Below are 25,531 nucleotides of genomic sequence, written 5' to 3'. Positions count from 1 at the left end.
GTGGTGTTTGGGTGTGTACTTCCTGCAATTTAGCCAAAGGGGACTAATGAAACATGTTTCGTGCTGTTTTTGATGAAAAAGGCTGCATTTTGGAATAATTAACCAGAATTTTTAACAAAATTAGCCGACAATATTTTTTGTCTTTAAAAATAAAATCAACAACAATTTTTTCAAAAAAATTAACAATTTTTAGCAAAATTAGCAAAATTTTAGTAAAAAATTCCGGAAAATGTGAATAAACTAATTGGAATTCACTCTTATTTCTCAAAAGTTTAAACCTCGATAACTCCCTTTTTCATTCTTTATCTTTTTAATTCCATATTTTACGCTGGACAAGTTTTCTAATGATACCAGTCTCAACTCTCTACGATGAATAAATCGATCGGCCAAAATTGACTGAACAAAAAAAACCCATTTGAGTATTTTTTACCTCCCCCCTCAAGAGGGGTCGGAACAAAAAAAATACTTTATTGTTGCTCTAGAATCTCCGATAGTGCATATATATATATATATATATATATATATATATATATATAAATTTATATATATATATATATATATATATATATATATATATATATATTTAACTATTTAACCACTTCAAAATTTACTCCATTGGAAAATATCTGAAAGGTAATTTGTACATATAGATAGTTCAAGATATACTTAAATTATGAGTATACCTCCTTTATGAGAAAATATACCTCCTTTATGAGAAAATAATTTTTTTCAATTTAACTATTTCAATCCATTTTGACTATATTTAAACCCATTGTTATAAAGTGAAATTTATCCGATCAAAAATATTTTATTGTTGCACTATAGAACCCCCGATAGTGCCAGAATACCGAGTGTACCGAGCAGACTACAGCCGGAGTGTGAGTAAAGGCAAGCTCTACTATGAGTTTGAGCCACTAACCCACGGCTACATGATGCTGGGCTGGGCTCACAAGGGGGTGTCTGCTTCAAAACTACCCGCGTGTGATCCAACCGCATTTCTGTTCAACGGATACAAGGCAAGTAGTTTGAACAAAGTTCTCTGTAATGAAAACCAAAGTGGCATGAGGTCAACTTACATTAATCCAGAATGAGCTGCTGAATATTTGTTTGTATGCAAAACAATCCTTTCGAATCCACGTTTTTTGTAGGCAAACTAATTGTTCTGTAGATAAACAAAAAAACAACAGCCGGCTTTTGAAAATTTATTGCAGCCCCGGGTCGAGAAAAAATCGGAAAAATATGTAAGATAAGCGGTGAAAAGTTAGTTTTTCACCGCAAATTTCGTACATAATTTATGTAATTTCATCACTACCAGGCGATTAAGGTTTTTTCACCGCATTCACCGCCTGATTTATGTAATTTCACCGAATTCACCGCTTATCTTACATAATTTTGCGTTGAATGGTGGTGACACCTCGACCCGGTGCAATGAGCAGTTAGACGAGTTGTTTGAGAAAAATTTGCCTGGTCATAGTTGCATATCCGAATTACGTGGATTTTAATATAACAAGTTGTTGACTGCAATCATTAACACTTATTATTTTGCATAATGAGCATAATTTCACTTCCTAAAGGCATAATGCCCAGTTTAGATGACCATTTTGAAGAATCAAATTTTAATCTATAGAAAGAATTTCGGCAAAGCATATAGAAGAAAAAAATGTGATAATTGGTACTTGAGGTTTACACTTCTGATGCCCGATCAAAATTCTTTGGTCGATATGAGCGACAATTTGACTGAGCAAGTAAAAGATATATCGGAAGAACATTCGAAATAACATTGTCACATAATGAATAATAATTTGTATTGTTACTATTTATTGTTTGTTTAGGGTGAGAAGCAGAACGAGATGGGGGAAAAATTTGGGAAGGTGTGGTCGAAGGGGGACATAGTGGGGTGCTTCATAGACATTGAGCAGAGGTCAATCGGGTTCTCTCTCAATGGACAGATGATGATGGATGTGACTGGGAGGGAGAGTGCATTCGACCACTTTGACATAGCAGGCGGTAGGATACGTGAACACTAAATATACGCAAAGCTGCATATAGAAAACGCATTCAACTGTACTGTAGTTGAAGTCAAGTGGCCTAAATCGAAATTTTGCTTCCTTAGCCAAAACTTATGATTAGTGTCCTCTAGTTTTTGCGACATTTTGTTTTGCTTCTTGACGTAAACACCCAGAAAAAAATAAGCCTCAATTAGAAGTTACAACTAATCCTTTGTTTCAAAATGATAGTTTTATGCAGTAAATTTTATATTCTGGGTATATTTTGTTATAGTCATGATTTTAATCCCTTTTTTGCATTCACCACATATGTACCCTACTTTATTTTTTAGTTAATTTTGTTTTTTAATACAGTTCTGTAGCTCATTTTCATTTTCGCGGTTTTTTTTCGTGAATTGCAGGAATTGTGCCCGTGTTTTGCCTGGCCCGAGGCGAGCGAGCCAAGGTGAACTTTGGAAATGACCCGAACAGTCTTCGATTCTATTTTGCAAATGCATACCATCAGGGATTCATGCCACTCTGCTTCGAACACAAACACCCCCTGCCTCTCTGGGTCAGTTTGAGGACACCCCACTTCAGGAATGTGGAATCGGATGAGTCATCTGGAGGAAGCGCTTCTGGGAGTGGTAGTGGGGTTGGAGGGGTCAGCGGGAAGGCGAGCTTCAAGGCGACTAAAACTACCAGGTTTGATGTTTTGTGTTCGCGCTCTTCTTACAGCAATGATGCTTCAACTTAAGAAGATCTTGTAAACAGATTTAGGATAACTGAAAATCTCGCTGCAGTGGAATACTTCCTAACATGTGTTTGAATGAATCTTTGGACCTGTTTCTTTCCCCGTGAACAATGATTCTGTTTTCAAAAGACAGTGTGAACAAATGATGAGTTTTTACATTAATGATAGTTTGGGTAGCCTAATAAATGATGGGAATAGCAATTACAGTTTATAAATACCATCATAAAGTTTAAAGTGGCCACTTGTAGACAGTCATTTTCAACTGGCTGAAAGGGAATCTTTCACCTTTCCTGTTCATCCAAAAATATATTCTCGTTTATCTTCAGCACAAGCAACGACGGCAGCATTTTCCCAGCTATCAAAATGACCTGGGAAGGACTTTTGTCCGAAAAGAGCTTCAGCAAAGCCAGAGGACACTTTTTAAGACTCAATTTACCCGTCCACGTGACCGGCAACATGCCAACACGTCCGGGATTCTTGACTGAACTGGAAATCTCGAATGCTGCAATCAGTGCAAGTAAAAATACAAATTGGGGTTACAGTGGGGGAGGTACTGGGGGCCAGTTTTCAGGTCCAGTGGCTGAAAACACAATAATGGAGGAATCGGAGGAGGATCCGGATCTGAACAGACCTCCGATCGAGTACAGCAAGATCCGGAAGAAACAGGATCCAACCTCATTGCTTGCTCTGTTTCGTAAGTTATCTTCAGAAAAAATACGTTTTGTGACGTCAACTGTTGTAGGTTTGGTGAGGGTTGATTAAGTTCCCATTATATAAAATTATATTACGTGCCCCTCACGCGGGGATGGACACTGTAAATATATTAACCACCCTAGTGAGCTACAATTGAGCGTATTCGTCTTTTTATGTTTGGTCTTGATAGATTAGCTCAATGCTGCCTCGCGTAAAGTTAGGCTTGGTAAAAAATTAAACATCCAAAATATCGCCAAAATCTCGTGTTTTTCAGCCCTCGACATCAAACCTCGTGAACTGCAGGTAATCGTATGAATATAGACTTTGTCATGTTTTCGTGTTTTCAGAGCCGAGCAGTTCGAAAGGCAATTCGAAAATGACAACAGCCGCTAACTTGAAGCTACTGCAGACTAAACAGAGAGAACAACCCGTGATCGAACCACCCCATTCAGGTAATTAGCACGCTGAATATGTGAAATAAAGTAAATCCCATAAAGTTACAACGCAAGCGAACATTCGAAAAACTCACGACATGCAAATGAACATAATTAATTTAGATATCTGAATGTTTTAAATGTGAACTTTGACCTTTGAAAGGTTCGATGGTTCGATAGCGTTGCAACTTTATGGGACTTACTACACAAGTTATATAGCTGGAAAGGGTTATTGAACTGAAAAAATAGTTTTGAGAGGATCCCTTTTTGCAGCCTATTAATAGTTAAACTAAGAGAGTGATCGTGTCTTGAGAATTATTGTTATCAAAATCATACTTACTGTACTGAAGCTAGAATTTCACGGTTTACCTTGCCTTCATTGGTTAAAAAGTGGCAAATTACGGTTTTCTTTAAGTCGCTGGTAGAGAAGGGAATCTTGTAAACTCGAGCAACCAATTGCAACGGTCATGTTTCTCTTGCAGTTTTTCTTGCACGATTTATTTTAGGCTGTCTGATGAGCGAGCATAACCGTGGGATTTCATTTATGATATCTTGTAACTAGTTGTTGCTTTTTCAGACGATGAAGACTCCGAAGAGGAACCTTCATTCGTGATCGGATTTGCCGACGAATCTCTTAAGAAGATCATGAAGACCTCCCTCCGAGGCATCAACTCCGAGACCCGGCCCTACAAACCCTCGGTTGTCGGTCTACCCCATTTGTTCACACCTGGTGTGTCTGTACTCCAGAAGAATCAGAAGAAGTTTGAGGAGCTGTTCAACTTCGACCAGAATGGGTCCTGTTACCAGTTCAGTGTCAGAGTCTACCAGGGTCAGGACACTTCCTCGATGCTGATTGGTGAGTTAAGAATAAACATAGTGATATTTTTTAGTATAAAGACATTCAGGCGTTTCGGAAAATTTCTACGAAATTGTGGCAGCAGAAAAATACAATTGCAATGGCAAAATTTGAACACCTTCAGAATTAGGATTTCTGATTATTTATTTCTTAGTTTATTAAGAATTCAAACCTGCAGATATCCTGTCAAAGAAGTGACAGTTTTACGTGTTTAGGGTGGGCATCATCTGGCTTCTCCGGCCAGGGCATCCCGGGCACACCCTCCCCAAACAGCGCAGACTTTTCCCAAGCTGATCGGAACTCGGGTCGTGACCTTATGGAGTCGACTGCTCGCAACTGTTACATCAAGGTGTTCGACAATAACGGTGGAGCTAAAGTGTAAGCCGTCCAAAATCAAGTTTTTCCTAGAAGATTTTGGTGCTCTGAAACTGTTTTTTATTTTCCTTGTAAAATCCGGACTCGTATATTTGACATTTATCCTTCGTTTTGAAAGCCTAAAGAGAAATATCTTGATAAAGTCGTGTCCAAGTTCCTGTTAAAAATGAGGTCATGATATTATGCGAACTTGACATTTACTATTATGGTGTTCCTAATGTATTCCAAGTCCTGACAAGAGTATGAAGATTTTGCATCTCTTGGTGAGGTGTGTCATGTATGAGATCAAATCCAGATTTAGCCTCTTAAGCTACAGCGAAAACTAATGTTACCACCGATGCTGGTAATTTGACGCGTAATTTGACACGTGACGAAAAATCGAACTTCGGTTGTATGTAACATTTAAAATTTCTTCCCACTAATTCCGTTTAATTTGAAAAGGTACCAACGTCGCAATCTCTACATGGCCAGCGTCACCAACTTGTGTGCGGAAGCTTTCCCTTCTCCTACCGGAAGTAGTGGAAACCAGAGCGGAGGTTTGGGAGGCCCAGGGTCAGCCGGGGGTGGCGCAGGGGCCCTGAACAATGCCCTAACTGGGTTGCAAATTGATGTTCTGCTGGATGTAAGAACTGGAATGGTTACCTTCTGTGTGAACAGACAGAGTTGTTCAACTAGATTTCAGGTATAACTACGAATGATTTTCATACTGCCACAATTGAGTCGATTGTTCCGTTTTTTTGTGGTTATGCATGTTGTTGTTTTCCAAAAGTTTGAACCATATATCAGTCTCAAAGAACATCAAGCGTCTGAAAAGGTTTGGCTTGACATCAAAACACTTTTAAACATTTAAAACAAATTTAACGGAATCAAAATAGATAATATATCAAAAAAGTTATCAAAATTATGTGGTTTTTTGGGCAATAAATATTTATAATGTGAATGCTAAATGTCAAATTAACAAACTCGAAACTCTTCAGAACAGCAAAATGATTCTCGCTTACAAGGATTTCGTAAACAGTCAAACTCTATGTCTTTATTAACTGGATCTTAGTAATTTAGGGTTTCAGAACTAAACAAATTTGTTGACCGCAGCGTTGCACTTAATTTTTTTTGTACTTTTCATTTAGATTGTTCACGTAAGTAATGTCTTCTGAAAACAGTTTATTCACCTGTATCAAAAATCTCTTCAAAGAATCATCTCAGATAAGATGTTCTTAGCTTCCATGCTTTCGGCTACTTCTTTTTTCATCTTCATATTATCAAGATTAGCATTAGAGGCGTTCAATTTTGGAGTTTAAACCGCGATATTTGATTTTTATAGCTTCTTTTTGTTGCATCATCTTTCTCCACATTGAAAACTCCTTTATTGAATAAAATGTCTTTTAACTAATTTTTGTTCGTTCCCAGATCGAGTCGGGTCAAACTCTGTTCCCGTGCGTGTACGTGAAGCCCACTTGTAAAGACACGTTACAATTTGAGTTCACCCGGTCTTTGAGTGCGTTGCCACTCTCCTGTGCCTGGATGGGTCCAGATCTGCTGACCAATTTCTACCCGGAGTGCCCACCCAGTCTGTCAGTTCAGGTCAATGACTCTGCCTCGTGGCTGGCTCTACCTGAACACTCTTTCGAAGCTGCGTTCATTAACGCCGCTGATAAAGGTCTGTTGAAGTAGTCAAAGAAAGAACTGCAGTCATGCTTATCCGCTAGCCTTAAACTCCACATAGCCAACCAATGTAGCAATCATGGCCTAAGCTGTAGTTAGTGACAAATAGCAAGGCGAGAACTCAGCTGGAGTTTTGCGTTTTGCTACAACCGTTTTTAAGATTAGCTAGATGACGTGAGTTTATTGTCTTGTGCAGTTTCGATTTTTCTGAAGTTCTCTCGTAAAAATTGACGTGTTGTTAAGCATTTTAACTTTTAGAGTTCGCCAGTCAAAATAAAAACAACATGAGTTTGTTAAAAAATGATTTTTGATGAAAAAATGTGATTCAAAATTGCCCTGAAGTTTTAACAATGGGTTTCTAGTTTTCATTTAAAGTACCTCTATCTAATTTTCAGGCTGGCGAGTTCTGACAGACATACCCTACAAGTTCTGCTCGCTTCTGGACCGCACAACCGGCAGATCTTTTGACATTTTGGAATTAAGCGAACGCGAGGACTGGCTCATGTACCATTGCAAAACACTGGAACTCTATTCCTCAATGTGCAAACTGGGAAATCACAGAGCTGCCCATATTCTGACGGAAATAATCGACGAAAAGCAGTTTTTGTTCTTAATTCAGTGCAATCGCCTGCCTGGCCTTCTGAGATTAGAAGTGTTCAATCTTCTAATTGCGATGCATTTTCAGTACAGAACCGACGCTTTGCTTTCGACATCTGATGAATTCATCTTCACTTTGGACAATGATCAAATGTCAAGTTTGCCTGACTTAGAAACGAAGGAAATTGAAGTTGATTTGTCAAATATTTCCTTCCCGAACTTGATACAACCCGACATTGAATCGGTTTTGCCGATGTCGGACGCGCCGAAAAACTTCAACTATGCCAAACTTGGACCGCCCAAAATCAACTCGGACGAATTGAAACACGTGGTCCTGAAGGCTATGGAGCAATCGTTGCCCCCTGCGGGTGAAAAATGCTTCCAACAACAAGACCCCCCAGGTGGAAGTCACAGCTACTTTTTGGTACCCTGTTTGAAATTGACGAACTGTTTGCTTCTAAACGGACTACTTTCGGTTTCTGAGATGCAGAAATTAGTCGCAATATTGGACCCACATTTGTTGAACAAAAAAGATACAGGAACCCCCAATTTGTCGAGAAGGAAAAGCCGAGTGAACTCATTGACGACAGCTTTGATGTCGGCTGGTTTGATCTACCTCGAGTTGGACGAAATGGCCAAGCACGAGTTGATCAAATTGATGACGTATTTGAAGAATAGTGAACTAAGACAGATCATTGGCCAGCTGGTTATGTTTGCTAATAATTTTGTGGGTGAGGGACAGTTTGATCAGAGGCGACGATATATAGATATTACGACCAATACTGAAGATGATATTACGACCTCTGTCTTGGCTATGAAGACAAAGGAATTTAGGTACGTGTGTTTCGCAAACCTCGGAAATTAATTGAGGGGATGGGGAGTAGGAACATAGTGATAGACTGAATCGGTATCATTTGCTAAGAGAAAACAAATATGTTATCTTTGAAAAGCTGTTGAGCAAAGGAGTTGGTTTTTGAAGAGACTTCTTAAATATTTGTTTCTCAAGGAATTTCCCAATTTTCGGTTTCTCAAAGGAAGAGTTTTCCTTGTGAGACCTTTCACGCTCTGAAACAGCTTCTTTAAAAAAATATCTGGAAAAATGATCTTTATGTTTTTAAGTTTAGTATATTAAAATTTGTACAGAATGCCAATTAATGATCTAAAAATTACTTGATTCAGAATCTGCAATAAAAGCGAACGAAAACTACTCGCAGTTAAAAATTCAATGATTATATGAAGTATCTCATCCATACCATGAAGTTGGTAAAAAGAATTTCTACCAACATAAAGCAATTTCCGCAGCTCTTCTCAGGTAAGCTGAAACATAGTGAACATTTGAAAATTGTGAAAAGTTTTCCATGTTAAGGTTAGTTCCAAAGTGAAGGTATCTGTAATTGCTTGATTTTTCGATTGTTCATTACGTTCAACCTAAAAGAATTAATTTTAAAATCACTTTCATTTTTAAGGTTTGTCTTAGAGAAAACAATTACATCAAAAACTGAACTGTTTTTTCAAAACTTTTTGCGTTAGTTTAACTCCCAACACGCAGAGCCCAATAAATGGTGTCATATCCTTTTTTCTAGTGTAAATCTAGTGAATATGTAACGTAGGAGAGAAAAACAATAGTAAGGACGAAAAAGAGGCTCGGTAGTTTGTACTTGCACATAATGCCCCGACCCCGCTTAGCCACGGTTTCGGGTTAATTGTGCACCAGATGAGGAAGAGATGTAAAACTTTCAAAAATCAACTATTAATCGAAATTAATTGGTTTATCAATTTAAAACTTTGCTTTAGCTCTAAGCTCCAACAACTATACAATTGAAACAATAATTCTTTTGTGGGCCGATGATAACTGCCATTAGGGAGCGTAAAAGACAAGAAAAACAACAAAATCATACAAAAGAACGACAAGCATTACTTACGACCATAACTCAATGTCTATCCATTTTTTGGAGAAACTCAATGAAAATGTAAAAATAGCGTCCAGTAACTAATTAAACTAAACCAGATGACTTTCATTTCACCAGAAAAGATACGGAACCTGTCTTTATTAGAAAATAATTAACAAGTAGACAGAATACAAAAAGGGCAAAGTTAGAAAATACGTTTATACTTTTTGAAAACAATTATATTCAAAATGATTAAATCAACTAGCTATCTACTGAAATCACTCATCGGCTTCATTTATGCCAGCCACTCATTGGTGACTACAAAAAGAACAAATACTGTTAAAAATCAAAAAGTCATTCCAATCTTGCGAGGAAGCGTTGTCGAAGTCTATAAGAAAAAAATCTGTTCACTAAAGATATTGAATTGAAACCATTGCGCCTTATTTCAACGCCATTAATATGATATGCCATTTCACACTAACACTCCACTAACTTGATGATCGGACAAAACAGCAAAAGAGAACCTCAAAATCGGAAAATGTCAAAAAACAAAATAAAAAACTAAGAAAACTAATAGTATGAACTTCAAAAAAAACCATTATTTATATAAAACAACAATGAAGACTAATTTATACTTCAATTCAAAATGAATGGGAACTCTTTTTCTAATGAAACTGCGCTAAGAGATTGAAGAAATAAGATTGAAATTTGCAAAACTGAAAAACCATTATTTTTTTGAAAATCTTTTTTTAAAAGCGTAGGACATTCTAACCGCAAACTTTCAGCTAAAAATCGATAAATTTTTCAATTTGCAACTGACTAGGAAGCCAATTGCACGTGTCATTAGTGTTTTTACGATGAAAGACTACACGTTAACCGTGAATAGAAAATTTCACAAAAAATTTTGTACAATGGGAATTGAAGCCAAGAAAACCATTTGCTCTTTGTTGAAAATGTTATGTATGTTCGTTGTCCTCCATTTGGATGAAAAAGTTAAACTGTAAGTAACTGATGTTTTATTTGAAATTATTTTGGTCTCCAGTGAATATAGAAAGAACAAAACAATGTTCTTGAAAGTGTTCCAGAAAGAATGATTGCAACGCCTCATTACAATCGAAATAATTTCTGAAATTTAATATTCCACAACTAAACCAATACTGCTCTTGCTCTTGCTGCTCCTCCTTGAAAACAAAAGTTTAACAAAAGTTGATAGCTGTTTGAAATAGCTGTTTGACCAAAAACTCATCATATCAGAAATAAATGATGAATTTTTGATACTTATCGAGTTTTGTTACCAAAAATGGTTTTATCTATCAACTGAAAGCATTAGATAGTTTCTTTAATAGCGCACTATATGCCAAAGTAAACAACTGATTAGTTAGGCTCATTCATAAGTCTACAAAAATATAATAAACGTAGGTCAATCTCAAGAACTCATTAAAAGTTTGAGAAAACAATTTGTCGGATTAATAAAAACCATAAGCTCACAAAACACAAGTCTGTTTCATTGGACCTTATTGGAACATAGAGGAACTTACTATGAACGCCACAAATCTATTATTTTTTGAAATAAAACTGCAATGAAGACTATATTATAATTCAAATGAAAAAAAAATGTGATTTTTCTACTTAGGGTTCGTTGAATAAAAAATGCATGAAGACTTTCATATAACTTGTATTAAAAATTTTGAAAAAAAAACATTTCAAAAAGACAGACCTAAAATACAACCCGGATACTTTTTCAATGCAAAATTCAACGATGTGACCAAAACTGGCGTTGTTATCTCTGCCCGGCTGTTAAAGAACGCAATTGTTCTAAACCATTGTCTAATAGTTTTTTTTTCGCAAACGAAGATATAATTAATCAAAAAATATATCAAAACGAAGATTAATATGTCAAAAAATAAACTATGCCTTTCCAAACAAGTCGGTTTAAATTAGCGGAACGCAGCAAAAATGTTAGTTCCAGAAAACTTTGTAAGGTACAATTACCCCGTATCTGAGCAAAAGAAGATTTTGCCAGCAGGTTTTGTGTGTGCGCCACCAGTTAAACTGGACAAAGCGGGCCAAATGGGCATATTTGATGCAATTTTTGTGAAAAAAAAACAAAAGTCTGAGTTTTCCAAAACTTAGCTGAAAATTTTGCCAAAACAGTTAATTCAAACAATTCACCAACTCTCTTCTCTCTTGGAGAGTAAAACCAAATAGTGTATCATTTTCAATTTTATCATTTTTCAGCAAAAAAATTATCAAAATTTATCCAAAATTTACGAAAAATGTTAACAAAACAACGGAAGTTAGCTAATTAATGGCGACAGATTTTAAGCACACGTAATCATATATTAAAACACGTTACCGTCATTTAAAATCAGGAATCATTTCATAGTAGACATTGTTTGAAAACTTTAAAATATTGTTTTTTTTAAATTGCAGTTAGTAAGCAAGTGAAAAATGGTAAGGCAAATGGATGCCAACAACTGAAGCAAGAATGAAAACTTACGAGAATTTTTAAAAAGTAAATGATGTCTTAGTCAGTTATTTTAGCTGACAATTGAAGCGACCAAGCCATTATGACTGCATTAGAATTCTGATTGAAATCGTTGCTGTAGAAAATAAAGCGACCGAAAAAACAAAAAAAAACAGAAACCAAAAGTCCACTGTCTTTAAGAAAAAAATCAGGGTTAATGTTAAAATTTTCAAGTGAAAAATAAAAAAAGATTCACTTAGTTCTACTAAACAGCAAATTAAAACTGTCATTAACCAAGCTAATATAAACAGAAAAAATAAACAGAATTCAAAATTTATTTAATTTTTCTAAGACAAAGGGTTTCGAAATCGAGAAGAACATGAAATGTTTACCTCAATCAATATAAAAATCAATGAAGGCTCCTTCAAAAACTCTTTGGTCTTGTTATTATATAATCTCAGTGACTAAATCACACGAAAGAAAACAAAAAAAAGCGAGTTTAGAAACAGTTAAAACGGAAGTACATGCTGCTGACGTCATAAAAATCATGCGTTATGGACTGGTCAACAGCAGAAAAAATTAATTTGCCTCGCGTGATAAAAAGTTATCTCTAAAATCTGGAAATTTTTTCAAACAAAGATTTGTCTCTGCACTAGATAGAAGTTCCAAATTATTTTAAGCATTGAAAATGCTCAATCTTTTTTCTTGTATAAAACAAATACATTCGATTGTAAAGATTATAATGAGGCTAATAAGAACCTCTCGATTGGGTCGCATGGTTATCAACAAAATGAACTGAAAATGAATAGACTTTTTTAATTTCCTTCATATTTTCCAGAATTCCTAAATTAATCCGTACATCGCATCGCATGCTATGAAAACTATCAAACATAATAACATTAAACAAGGTGACGATCGTTGATCATTTTTTCACTGTTTACTGTGATTCCAATTGTTTCTCAGGCCAATTTTTTTGTACTTAAATTTCATTTATACGTTTTTTATACGTTTTTGTGCACACACGCGCCGTCATTTTGCATAAGTTATTTTTCCATTGACTGGATTGTACATTTTAATATTATCATGTTTTTATTAGTAAAATGAGGGAAACTAATTTTAAAATTTGAAGAAGTCAGTGCTTAGATAAATTCTCATTTTTCTGACAGCAAGAAAATACGCCACAAAATTCGTCCATGTCATCTAATTTGTGCCTGTTTGCAATTATCGGGTTCGATTGAAGAAGTAGATGACATTGTATCTGTTGTCAAGGTGCAACATATTTCTTGTTCTGTTATAATCATCACAATTTTTTGTTATGACATTTGGCGTGACTTGTTGTATTATCTGTGTAACTTTCAGGTGCAAGCCGTTGGAGCAAATGAAGTCTATGCTGAGTTACAGAACTATTGAGAAGCCCTTCAGCCCATGCAGGAAAGACTTGCAGGACCTCCTGCACAAGTTCCACAGTGAGTTCGGTCCCCAAAACAGCAACTATCGATAATCTAGCGCTACTGATTCGGAAAAAAATCAATTGGCTATGTTGGAGAAATAAATTTTACTCGCTCCTGTGAATTCAGGGTTTACGCAAGACTTGTCAAGTCTTGGCCAAGACTTGATTAAAGACTTGCCAAAACTTAATACTTGATTTAAGACCTCCCAAGTCTAAAAGGCGACATGATCAGAGCTCTGATACAGTACTGATCCAAGACCTGCAATTCCACTGAATCAGTACTGACTAAGACTTGCCGTTCAGTCCGGGAGTTCCAAATTCTTATCCACATTTGCTCTTTTCTGTAAATTATGAACTCTCAAAATTGTAGGAAATCGAAATTTTCCCCAGAAGATTATATTTAGGAAAACTATTCGTCATTTGGGCTGAAAAAATTGTTCTAGGCAGTCTTCTGGAGCAGATCGGTGTGAACACAACCAGCAGTGTGAAAGAACAACCAGAAGAGTCGACCCCTGGAGGAAAACAGAAGGAGAACGATGACTCAGTGTTCATGGCGGAAGTGGAAGATGCCAAGGAGTCTAGAGCAAGCAGATTGATGAACTGGCTACTGTTCTGGAGGAGAAATGCGGACGAGGAAGAGGTCGAAATACTCATGGGGTTAGTCGATGTTCAGTTCATAAATCTTTGACATTTTACTGAACCCCCGCAGCCGTTTTGACGGATTAGGTAACACCTTGCACCTTTAATTATAATCGAGTACATTTTTGGGTCTGGTATCCGGCGAAAATTTATTTTGATTACGAGTTCTTAAATAGCAAGTTAGCAATTTTCACATGACCGTGAAGCTTACCTTAGAGTAATTATAATTCACTAGATAGCAATACATATTTTGTTGTGTTTGGTGCCATAAATGATGTGTGAGGGTGTGTTGATACAGGTGCAAAGGTACTGCATTCCGAGATACAGTAGTGTCCATTCTAGTTGAGTGGGCAAAAAACAGTGACATGCAGGACGCCTCCTTCATACAGAGTCTGTTCCTACTCCTCTTCAGACAGTACGATGAAATAAACCATGTTAGTATTACTCACGGTATACGGAATAATCCAGGTGAACAAAACCGGATACTTCTAAACAAATAATGATACAATAGTAGCTCTTTAAAGGAATATTAACTGCAATCCGGAAACTAGTATTGCTTGTGAAATGGCAATTGAAGCGGAACCATTTTGCGCAGTAAAAAGCAACTAAAATTATAAAACGATCATGAGAAACCTTTTTTTTCAAAATACAGAATAATTTTGCAGAACTTTTAATTTTGGGTGTGAACCTTCCGCGTTCTTTCGCACCAAATAACTCATTTGTTAAAAATTTACATGACAATTTCTTAGACGGCGAACTCTAGAATTTATAGCCATCAGACTCATTTACACTTTCGGATTCGAAATTTGCTCTTTATATTAATGATGCTGCATAGCTGATGCGTGGGCTTGATAAGACGTATGTAGTTGGCGGAGAGTGTGAACTGAATGTGAAGAAACTGCTGACGTCACTCTGTACTCTCAGACAGCTGCTGAATGTATCGATGGGACCAGATGAAGAGAAAACCATGATTGACGCCATCAGGTACGCATATTTCCATTTTAACGTAAAGCTTTTAGGGCTTTTCAGGGTTAAACTCGATTTTGTCGGGTTTTTTCACGATCCTCGTTTTAAAATTAGAGCTCTAAGCGCGTGTGGAAACAAGTGACACGAGGCTAAATTAGTTCAAATTACAATAAATAAAGAGTGTTGAAGGCCGTGAATTATGTGCACTTCTTTTTCTCCAAAAATGAGCGTTTTTTTGGGAGGCAAACCAAAGTTACACTAGTTTAAGTACATATTTTTTTATTGTCTGTTTTTGGGTTTTTATCTTTGCCAACGGATTTTGTGTTTATTTTTTAGTTATGTTTAATAACTGTCTCTGAAAAATCTCTATTTGAAAAATAAGTTCAAATTATGAAAAAAACGAAGTCCTCAATTTGGAAACATCTTTATCGTGCAAATCAAAATTTCCTCCTTGCAGTATTTCAGATGTTAGCTATCATCATCATTACGACATGAATAAAAAAGTTATTGATACGCGGCAGAAGTTTCCATTGATTTTAAATCTCAATCTGGCTCACTGTAATTTTGTCAAGTACTATATCAAATAATTAAATCTTTTAAAAGAAATAGTTACAGATGAAAGAGTTAATTGGAAAAGTTGAAGGAAGATAGACCACAATTGAAGGGTGCATTCTCTTATTAAAATAAGGCGGGGGTCTATGTCTTAGTGTTAACAATCTTATTTGTGAATGAAGATTAATGTTTTGCGTTTGAAAAGAAATTGTAGACTTCAATTGCTGATAATTGAGAAGTTCCCGCTCTGCGGAGGAGAGAAGATATTGCTATTTAGAGCAAAACATTTTGGTAGAATGAGATTTGTTCTTAGTGTGCTTGTTTGTGACTCTTCTGATTTCCTTCAGGCAGCAACCTCTTGAGTCAAAGCTGAGTCAAAACGAATGTTAGTCACGAGACTTATGACTAGCTTTGAACCAATTTCTACGACTTTCGTGCAGCCGACTAGTATTTGTATTTAGTCGTCTATTTGCCTCAGAGGTTTTACTTTGAAGAGCGTTCCGGAAATTTTCGGTACCGCTTATGAATACGTGCAAAAGAGCCGACGTTATAAAGAACCGACGTTAGAAAGCGCCGAAACCTCACTTTATTTAAAAAGAGCCGAAAGCAAAAAGTTGCCTTTAATTACCTTAAATTTTTAGTTGATTACCAAGAAAAGTACTTAAGTGGGTTAATTGGTCTTATTTTCGATTGTGATAGTTTCATATCAAGTCCCATAAGCCGCTAAGGCATGGCCATGGCCCGCTATAATTTGAAGATAATTATTTATTACTTCGCTTTGTTTCTTTTACTAGAAAATATTAACATTTGATTTCTCAAATACTCCGTTATGATTGGCTGAGAATTTGGCTGTCTCATTCCAGAAGGCAATCTAATTGGCTGCAAAATTAATCGACTAATGGTTTAAATAATTTTTCGGCTCTCTTTCAATCGGCTCTTTTCACTTCGGCTCTCTTACAAGTCGCCCTGTTTATTTAGGTCGCATACTAAAAGCGGCATTGAATCAAATTCACCCCCATAGCTTGGTCAAAAGGGTATAAACTTATACAGAGCAATATGGCCTATGAATAGTGTAGTCTTTCATTTGCTCAGATGTGGAAATATAGAAATTTTTTTGCTGGTCAATTGCAATCGAGAAAATGGGAATGTTGTTTTCTGATTGGTTGATTGCTCAACAAATTCTCCATGTTTTAAATTAGGATATGCGCGTTAACGTAAAATTGCTCAGAAATTGCGATCAGCCGAAAAAGCAAAATTATACTTTTTTTGGGGGGAAAACTGGTCTCACGTTTGGTTGTGATAGATTCATATCAAATCCCGCGGGCCGCTGAGGCATGGCCAGATGCGGTAAAAATTATAATCTAGCATTAGGCTGTGTCCAATTTAGGCTAATTGAACACTTAACAGTACAGTGTTTTAAATTTCTCAACCAATCACATTCGTTGAAGTTTCTACATTTTGGTGCGTCTATTTGTTAGGACGTCACCCTCGGATGTATTAGGCAGCGCAGCTCTCACTTTTAATTTCCCCGCCAGTTAAGATCTAGTCAAATATGTTCACATAGTTGACGGATAAATAAATATTAAATATAATTCCGTGGTATCGATAATTGCGGCGGCAATGATCCAACTATCAATACTACACCACACAATCGATTTTTCAATGCCAAAAGATCTTTTGCAGTTTTCACTAGCCAGGCTAAAATTTCGTTTTTAGATTGGATGCGGGAGTCATTAAAAACATTTTTTGGAGAATAGTTTTCCTACTTGTAAGGACCGCCAAATTTTAGCCGCATGGCCCCAGATTACAGTCTATCTTTTGAATCACACCGCAGTTTACTTTATTCCTTAAGCAAAATTTATAGTCAATTTTAAATCCGTATTCTTTTAAAAAACCGGCAATCAGAGTGTCGTTTTCAAAGGTAGACATTTGCAGCTAACTGAAAGTTTCAATTTTTGCTTTGTTGAATAAACATATGAGAATCACAAAAGTGATTTCGTTGCGATAGTTTTGAAAAACTAGTTTTGGAAAATCAAGTTCTGAAAACAGCAATAAATCGGCCTATTACGAATGTTTACGTTTTTCATGCGATAAATCTGGTGTCACTTAAAAATGAAAACATAACCTCCCCAGAAAGTTATAACCCCCATTATGGTATGTTTAATACGGTGGGAAGGTGATTATGGTAGGGTAGGGTTGGGGTGGGTATACGTTATATGAACACTAAGCTGGGGGTATAACTTTTTGTTTAATTTTTAGTGAGATGACGTTCAACACAGTCTTCTACCAACACCCAGAACTCATCCGCAAACTGAATGCACACGAGAGTGTGATGACAGTGATGGTCAACATCATGAGCAGTTCCATCACCAGTTCCACCTCCTCAGGTGGCATCAATTCCGCTTCCTCCCCCTCCGCTGTCAACGACAGGTCCCCGAGGTCCGAAAGGGGCGGTGGTGGAGGTGACGATGGAAAGCGAGATGGGCCTGGGTCTGGTGTTCCTGGTTTGACAGGCAGGTCTACTGAAAGAAGGAATTCCGCGGCTTCTGGATTGGAAGGTTCTGTACAGTAATTCTATTCTGTACAGTAATTCTATTCTGTACAGTAATTCTATTCTGTACAGTAATTCTATTCTGTACAGTAATTCTATTCATACACTATTCTGTAAAGTAATTCTGAACTTTGCGCAACACTGGCGCCTTTGAACGCGCGGCTATTTTGCCTTGCACTATAAGTTGCTGAAAAATTTGAATGGAAATCAACCGAGTTATTAATAGCCGCACAGCGATAGCTGGGGCTATCATTGCGTTTCTCTTAGTTTTTTTACAATTCAAATAATTTGAATTATATTTGGGCGCTGTCTTTTTTTTAAGATCTGTTCACACATTTTGATTTTTGAAGTCAAATTGGAGTAGTGATTTTGGTCACGCCGAAACAGGAAGTGGAGCGAAAAGGCGAGTGGTTTTGCGGGTTGAACGTTTTTTGCTCTAATTTTAAAGAAGAGTGAGAATACGGTGTTTGAACAAAAGTTAGCTTTCTCGGTAGTGGTTTTTTGTTCACATGCGGCAATTTCACTTTGATTTTATACTGTTTTTTCGATTTTTTGGATCGAATTTTCTAAATGGTTTTGCCAATCCATTCATAGTTCACACTAGACATAGTTTTTTGTTTGAATTAAATTTCAATTCCTCGCGAATGGTTTTTTGTTCACACACGGCATTTTCACATTGATTTTCTGTTTTTTATTTTTTTTCATCTGATTTTTTTAGAATGGTTTTCTCAAATCACTCATAGTCCGTTCTCGGTCTAGTTTTTTTTTAGTCATTAAAAATTCTTTGAATTGTACGTCAGGAATTGTCCTGCTATGCTTTTTTATTTCGTCGCAATTTTTGTTACGACCATAAGACGTCGCAATCACTTCAAATCTGCTTTTTTGTTCATTCGTTCATGCAATTTCAACTGAAGTGCGTGCGTGACGTCATTTTTCGCTCTTAATGGAGCGAGTTTTTTTGTTCATTCGCGTGATTAATTGTTTGGTCGCGCTTGACTTACCTCACTCTCAAAAATGACTTCCTCACTTTGAAATTGACTTTTGTTTACTTAAATTCAAAGAGATAAGGCCAAATTGGTGTGTGTCACTCTAAATGAAGGTTATTTGAGATCAGCTAATAGGGGCAGCAATAACTATAAAATCATACAGATTTTTAATCAAAATATAACAGATCAGCCTCCAATGAAAAGACTACTTTTTTGGTCTGTGTTTTTTACTGTTTTTTTAGAGACTACAGATCTACAAAGCTATTGCGGTTTTTTCTATTCTGTACAGTAAATCGATTCATACACTATTCTGTAAAGTAATAATGAACTTTGCGCAACTCTGGCGCCTTTGACTGCGCTGCTTTTTTGCTTTGCAATATGAGTTGCTGAAAAATTTGAAAGGAAATCAACCGAGTAATTAATAGCCGTACAGCGATAGCTGGGCCTATTACTGAGTTTCTCTTGTTTTTTACAATTCAAATAATTTGAAATGTATTTGGGCGCTGTCTTTTTTAAAGATCTGTTCAAACATTTTGATTTTTGAAGTCAAATTGGAGTAGTGATTTTGGTCACGCCGAAACAGGAAGTGGAGCGAAAAAGCGAGTGGTTTTGCGGGGTGAACTTTTTCCGCTCTACTTTTAAAGAAGAGTGAGAATACGGTGTTTGAACAAAAGTTAGCTTTCTCGGTAGTGGTTTTTTGTTCACATGCGGCAATTTCACTTTGATTGTATACTGTTTTTTTGATTTTTTTGGATCGGATTTTTTTCTAAATGGTTTTGCCAATCCATTCATAGTTCACACTAGACATAGTTTTTTGTTTGAATTAAATTTCAATTCCTCGCAAATGGTTTTTTGCTGACATACGGCATTTTCACATTGATTTTCTGTTTTTTTATTTTTTCATCTGATTTTTTTGGAATGGTTTTCTCAACTCACTCGTAGTCCGTTCTAGGTCTAGTTTTTTTGTTTAGTCATTAAAAATTCTTTGAATTATACGTCAGGAATTGTCCTGCTATGCTTTTTTATTTCGTCGCAATTTTTGTTACGACCATATGACGTCACAACCACTTCAAATCTGCTTTTTTGTTCATTCGTTTATGCATTTTCAACTGAAATGCGTGCGTGACGTCATTTTTCGCTCTTAATGAAGCGAGTTTTTTGTTCATTCGCGTGATTAAATGTTTGGTCGCGCTTGACTTACCTCACTTTCAAAAATGACTTCCTCACTTTGAAATTGACTTTTATTTACCTAAATTCAAAGGGATAGGGTCAAATGGTGTGTATCACTCAAAATGAAGTTTATTTGAGAGCAGCTAATAGAGGCAGCAAAAACGTATACAGTTTTTAATGAAAATATAACATACAGTCTTCAATGAAAAGACTTAATTTTTTGGTCAGTATTTTTTAATGTTTTCTGAGAGACTACAGATCTGCAAAGCTTTTGCGGTTTTGTCTATTCTGTACAGTAAATCTTTTCATACACTATTCTGTAAAGTATTAATGAACTTTGCGCAACTCTGGCGCCTGTGACCGCGCTGCTTTTTGCTTTGCACTATGAGTTGCTGAAAAATTTAAATGGAAATTAACCGAGTTATTAATAGCCGCACAGCGATAGCTGTGGCTATCATTAAGTTTTTCTTAGTTTTTTTCAATTCAACTAATTTGAATTGTATTTGGGCGCTGTCTTTTTAAAGATCTGTTCACACATTTTGATTTTCGAATTCAAATTGGAGTAGTGATTTTGGTGACGCCGAAACAGGAAGTGGAGCGAAAAGGCGAGTGGTTTTGCGGGGTGAACGTTTTTCGCTCTACTTTTAAAGAAGAGTGAGAATACGATGTTTGAACAAACGTTCGCTTTCTCGGTAGTGGTATTTTGTTCACATGCGGCAATTTCTATTTGATTGTATACTGTTTTTTCCATTTTTTGGATCATATTTTTTTCTAAATGGTTTTCCCAATCCATTCATAGTTCACACTAGACATAGTTTTGTTTGTTTGAATCAAATTTAAATTCCTCGCGAATGGTTTTATGTTCACATACGGCATTTTTACATTGATTTTCTGTTTTTTTTCATCTATTTTTTCTAGAAATGGTTTTTCCAATTCACTCATAGTCCGTTCTAGGTCTAGTTTTTTGTTTAGTCAAAAAATTTTTTTTGTTTTGTACGTCAGGAATTGTCCTGTTATGCTTTTTTGCTTCGTCGTCGCAATTTTTGTTACGACCATATGACGTCACAACCACTTCAAATCTGCTTTTTGTTCATTCGCTCATGCAATTTCAACTGAAATGCGTGCGTGTCGTCATTTTTCGCTCCCAATGGAGCGAGTTTTTTTGTTCATTTGCGTGATTAAATGTTTGGTCACGCTTGACTTACCTCACTCTCAAAAATGACTTCCTCACTTTGAAATTGACTTTTAGTTATTTTAATTCAAAGAGGTAAGGTCAATAGGTGTGTGTCACTCTAAATGAAGTTTATTTGAGAGCAGCTAATGGAGGCAGCAAAAACTTATACAGGTTTTGAATCAAGTTATAACATATCAGCCTTCAATGAAAAGACGAACTTTTTTGGTCTGTTATTTTTACTGTTTTTTAGAGACTGCAGATCTACAAAGCTATTGCGGATTTTTCTAGCAACCAGCCAGCCATGTTTTCTACAATTGTTCAAAGTTTGACAGAAGAGGGATTGGATTCAACGCAGACAATGGAGTACCAGAAATTTTGAGAAACTCTTGAGTCGAGGGCTTTGAACCCCTCTGCTATCCTGCCTTTCACTATAGGATGCTGAAGGGTTAGAATGGTAACCAACAGAGTTGTTTGTGATTCTAAACGTTGCAGTTAAGTTTGGCGCCTCCAACGGCATCTCAGTTGGCCCATCCGCTTCGCGTGATGAGTTGCTGAAGGAAAAAAAAGTGGAAACCAATCAAGCTGTTTCTTAAAATTTTCCAGAAGTTCGACCTGATTGGGATTTGAAACTCAAGTGTTCTCAAAAATTCTCAAATTTGAGAATGCTTCTCATCTGGCGGGAAACGCTTGAGTCTGGCGCCTTTGAGAAACTCTTAGTCTGTTGCCTTCGACTTCTCGGTCATCATTCCTTTAACTATAAGCCGCTGAAGGGTTATATTGGCAACCAATAGTTTTCTTGATAATTTTTTTTTGAAAATTGTGGCAGGAATGGGATTCGAACCCACATATACGATCGTGTACCAGAATCCTAAACTTAGCGCAAAATGTAATTCTGTTGTCTTAGAGCGCTTGGCCAAACTGTCTCGTAATTTGGGCTGCTGATGGATTTAAATTGCAACTAATAGACTTTAAGTTGTTCGAAAATCTGACAGGGCTGGTATCTAACCCTAAGTACACAATTGTGTACAGTATTTTAGATTTTTTTTGCAACTCTTAAGTGGACCGTGCGGCATCTTGCCTTCACTATTAGTTGCTGATGAATTAGAATGTAAACCAATCGAATTATATCCGAACTTGTCCAAAGATTGGACAGCAATGAAGTTCGGTCAGTTCTGCACCACAATCCTCAATTTTGAGAAATTTCTTAATCTGGAGCCTTAGAGCACCCGGCCATCCTGCCTTCCACTAGATGCTGCTGAGGAAATCGTATTGCAAACGTTGAAGTTTTATGTGAAAATTTCCAGATAACTGAGAGGGGTGGGATTTAAACCAATGGAAAAAACCGTATACCCCGACGTTTCATCTTTGAGAGTTTTTTGTGTCCAGCGCTTCAGGCTGCACTGCCATTCAGCTATTAACTTTGCGCTACTGAAGGTTTAGAATAGCAACCCATGGCTTTTTCTGTAAAGTTGTAAGAAAATCTGTAGGTAGTTAGATTAAAGCCCCCCATATATGAGCTTGTACAGGAATTCTGAACTTTGCGCAACTCTTAAGTCTGGAGCCCTCGGGCGGTTGCCTTACTTTGCATTATCAGTTGCCGAAGAATCAGAACGGAAGCCAATCTAATTATAAACCAAAATTTCCAAAAGTCTGACAAGAGTGGCCTTCGAACCCAGGCACACAATGGTGTGCCAGAATTATCTACGTTGAAAAATTGCCTTGCACCTTAGACCCCTCGGGCATCCTGACTTGCAACAGACACCGCTGAAGAAAAAGAATGGCAACCACTGAAATTTTATGTGAAAATGTCCAAAATTCTGACAGGTGTGGGTTTCGAACGAACGCAGATAATTGTATACATGGTTTTTAATCTTCGAGAGTATTTTGCACCTGGCCATTTAGACTGCTCGACCATTTCGGCTTTTACTTTAGGCTGGTGAAGGGTTCGAATAGCAACCAATAGTTTTTTTTGTTTAAATTCTTGAGATATCCGACAGGAGTGAGATTTGAGTCGTCCAAATACATGATCATGTACAGTAATACTGAACTTTGCGCAACTCCGAAGTCTGGCGCTTTTGAGCGCAAGGCCACTTTTTCTTCACTATGAGTTACGGAAGAACTATTATGGAAACCAACCGATATATTTCTAAACTTGTTCAAAAGTCTGATACGAGTGGGATTCGAAGCCACGCACACAATTGTGTACCAGAATTATCAATCGTCTTAAACTCTTGAGTCTATAGCCTCATACCGCTCGGCTGTCTGAACTAAAAGCTGCTGGCGAATTAGATTAGCGACCAATGAAGGTGTCTGTAATATTATTCAAAAATCTGACAGGATTGTGGTTCGATGCCCACCCACACAATCGTTTACCTGAATAATCAACGTCGTGAAACTCTTGAGTGTGGCTACTTCAACTGCATGGCCGTCTATTGTTGATTGGCAACAATTTTTCTTTCAAAAAGTTCAACCTGGTTGGGATTCAAAACCACGCATAGAATTGTGCTCAAAAAATCTCAAACTTGAGCTTTTTTCTCATCTGACGAGAAATTTTTGAGTCTGGTGATTTCGACCGCTTAGCCGTCCTTTCTTTAATAGCGGCAATCAGTTTTTCAGTAAAATTGTTCAAAATCTAACAGGAGTGGTTTTTCCCCCTACATTGTACAGTAAACTTTTAAAGGTACAATATTTCTGAACGTCGCCGAACTCGGCTAAAGTGTTTTGCACTATAAACTGTTGAAGGGTTAGATTGGAAGCCAATTGATCGTGTGTTAAGCAGTTCAAAAATCACACAGAAGTTGGATCTGAACCCGCATACACGCTCGTGTACAGGGTTTATGAAATTTGCGCATCTTTTAAGTCTGCAGACTCAGACCGCTTAGTTTCAGCCGCTGACCAGTTAGAATGGCAACCAATTAAAATTTATGTGAAATTGTTCAAAAAAGTAATAGGAGTGGGATTTGAGCCCACGCACTCAATCGTGTACTAGATTTATCATTTTGAAGATCGTGTATTAAAATTATCTTTTTTGAGAAACCTTTTTCTTTCGCCTCAGACGGCTCGGCCATCGTACCCCTCTTCATTAACTGCCGAAGGATTAGAATCGCAGCTAATTTTTTTTTGGTTTATTTGTTCAATTATCTTACTGGACTGAGATCTGTACCCGCATACACCAAAGTGTGCATTAATTTTGAAATTTGCGCAACTCTAAAGTCTGCTGCTTCTGGCCACAAGGGAATCGTGATGGTGTGCGTTGGTTCAAATTCCACTGGCTTGTCAGGTTTTTAGACAACTTCGAAACAGTTCGATTGGTTTTCATTACGATTCCTCAACAACTCAGCCGGCCTCGTTTGAGTTGGTGATGATGTAGAATGGAAACCGATTGAGCTATTTCTAAAATTATCTAAAGGTCTGACAAGAGTGGGATTTGAACCAACGCGCTCAATCGAAATTCCCTTGCGGTTCAAGGCGACAGTCATAAGACATGCGCAAAACTCAAAAGAATTGTACACGTTCGTGTACAGGGGCTCAGAACCCACTGGTGTCTGATTTGTGAAAAATTTAATCAAAAAACTTTTGGTAGCGATTCTAGTTCTTCAGCAGTTAATAGTCGAGGGCAAGCTGGCAGAAGGACACAGAAACAAGAGTTTCTCAAAGTTAATAATTCTGGTACGAGTTTGAGTGCTTTGGTTCGAAACACACTCTTGTCGGGTTTTCGAACATTTTCACTTAAATATAATTTTATATTATGTCAAATTGTCAAGAAATGTGACAGGAGAGGCCTTCGAACCCAGGCACGGAATGATGTTCCAGATTTAAAACGTTGAAAAAAATTTCAATCTGGCACCTTAGACCCCTCGTGCATCCTGCGTTGCAATAGACGCTGCTGAAGAAACAGAATGGCAACCCATTAGTTTCTATGTAAAATTTTATTTTTTTGACCAATTGAATCAAAGAAAACTATTGGTTGCCATTCTAACGCTTGCACTTAATTAGTCTAAAAGTCTTAAGCAGAAAGGCAGGATGGCGGAGCGGTGTAAGACGCAAGATTCAGGAGTTTTTTCGAAGATGAGAATTCGGGTACACGATTGTGAGCGCAGGTTCGACTCGTGCTCCTGTTGCAATTTTGAACAATTTCCAATAAAAACTAAATGTTTGGCATTCTATTAGTCAGCAGCAAATGGTGCAAGGCAAGATAGCCAAAGCAGTCAAGGGCTCCAGATTCAAGACTCTCTAAAAATTCAAAATTTTTAGGCCTCGATCGAGTATGTGTGTTTAGACTCCACTCCTGTTAGATTTTTTACTAATCAAATCAAACAAAACTATTGATT

The 25,531-nt window shown here is 36.9% G+C and overlaps 1 protein-coding gene across 5 annotated transcripts in view; it reads left to right on the top strand.

Moving 5' to 3' along the window:
* Window positions 1-25,531, top strand: part of LOC142349664 (ryanodine receptor 2-like) — a 227,570-nt gene that overhangs the window by 28,802 nt on the left and 173,237 nt on the right. For all 5 annotated transcript variants that reach the window (XM_075401386.1, XM_075401387.1, XM_075401385.1 and 2 more), the window contains exons 16-30: window positions 826-1,016; window positions 1,833-2,007; window positions 2,408-2,690; window positions 3,066-3,433; window positions 3,780-3,884; window positions 4,444-4,722; window positions 4,938-5,100; window positions 5,539-5,779; window positions 6,505-6,754; window positions 7,155-8,190; window positions 13,072-13,178; window positions 13,606-13,819; window positions 14,100-14,235; window positions 14,637-14,785; window positions 17,579-17,877. In XM_075401386.1, coding sequence (XP_075257501.1) covers window positions 826-1,016; window positions 1,833-2,007; window positions 2,408-2,690; window positions 3,066-3,433; window positions 3,780-3,884; window positions 4,444-4,722; window positions 4,938-5,100; window positions 5,539-5,779; window positions 6,505-6,754; window positions 7,155-8,190; window positions 13,072-13,178; window positions 13,606-13,819; window positions 14,100-14,235; window positions 14,637-14,785; window positions 17,579-17,877 — 3,996 coding nt within the window. The remainder of the gene's footprint in view (window positions 1-825; window positions 1,017-1,832; window positions 2,008-2,407; window positions 2,691-3,065; window positions 3,434-3,779; window positions 3,885-4,443; window positions 4,723-4,937; window positions 5,101-5,538; window positions 5,780-6,504; window positions 6,755-7,154; window positions 8,191-13,071; window positions 13,179-13,605; window positions 13,820-14,099; window positions 14,236-14,636; window positions 14,786-17,578; window positions 17,878-25,531) is intronic.

Source organism: Convolutriloba macropyga, chromosome 11, assembly GCF_964194025.1.
Source record: "Convolutriloba macropyga chromosome 11, txConMacr16.3, whole genome shotgun sequence".
NCBI lineage: Eukaryota > Metazoa > Xenacoelomorpha > Acoela > Convolutidae > Convolutriloba > Convolutriloba macropyga.
The sequence above is the reverse complement of the archived record's forward strand: the minus strand, read 5'-3'. Positions and strand labels throughout refer to the sequence as shown.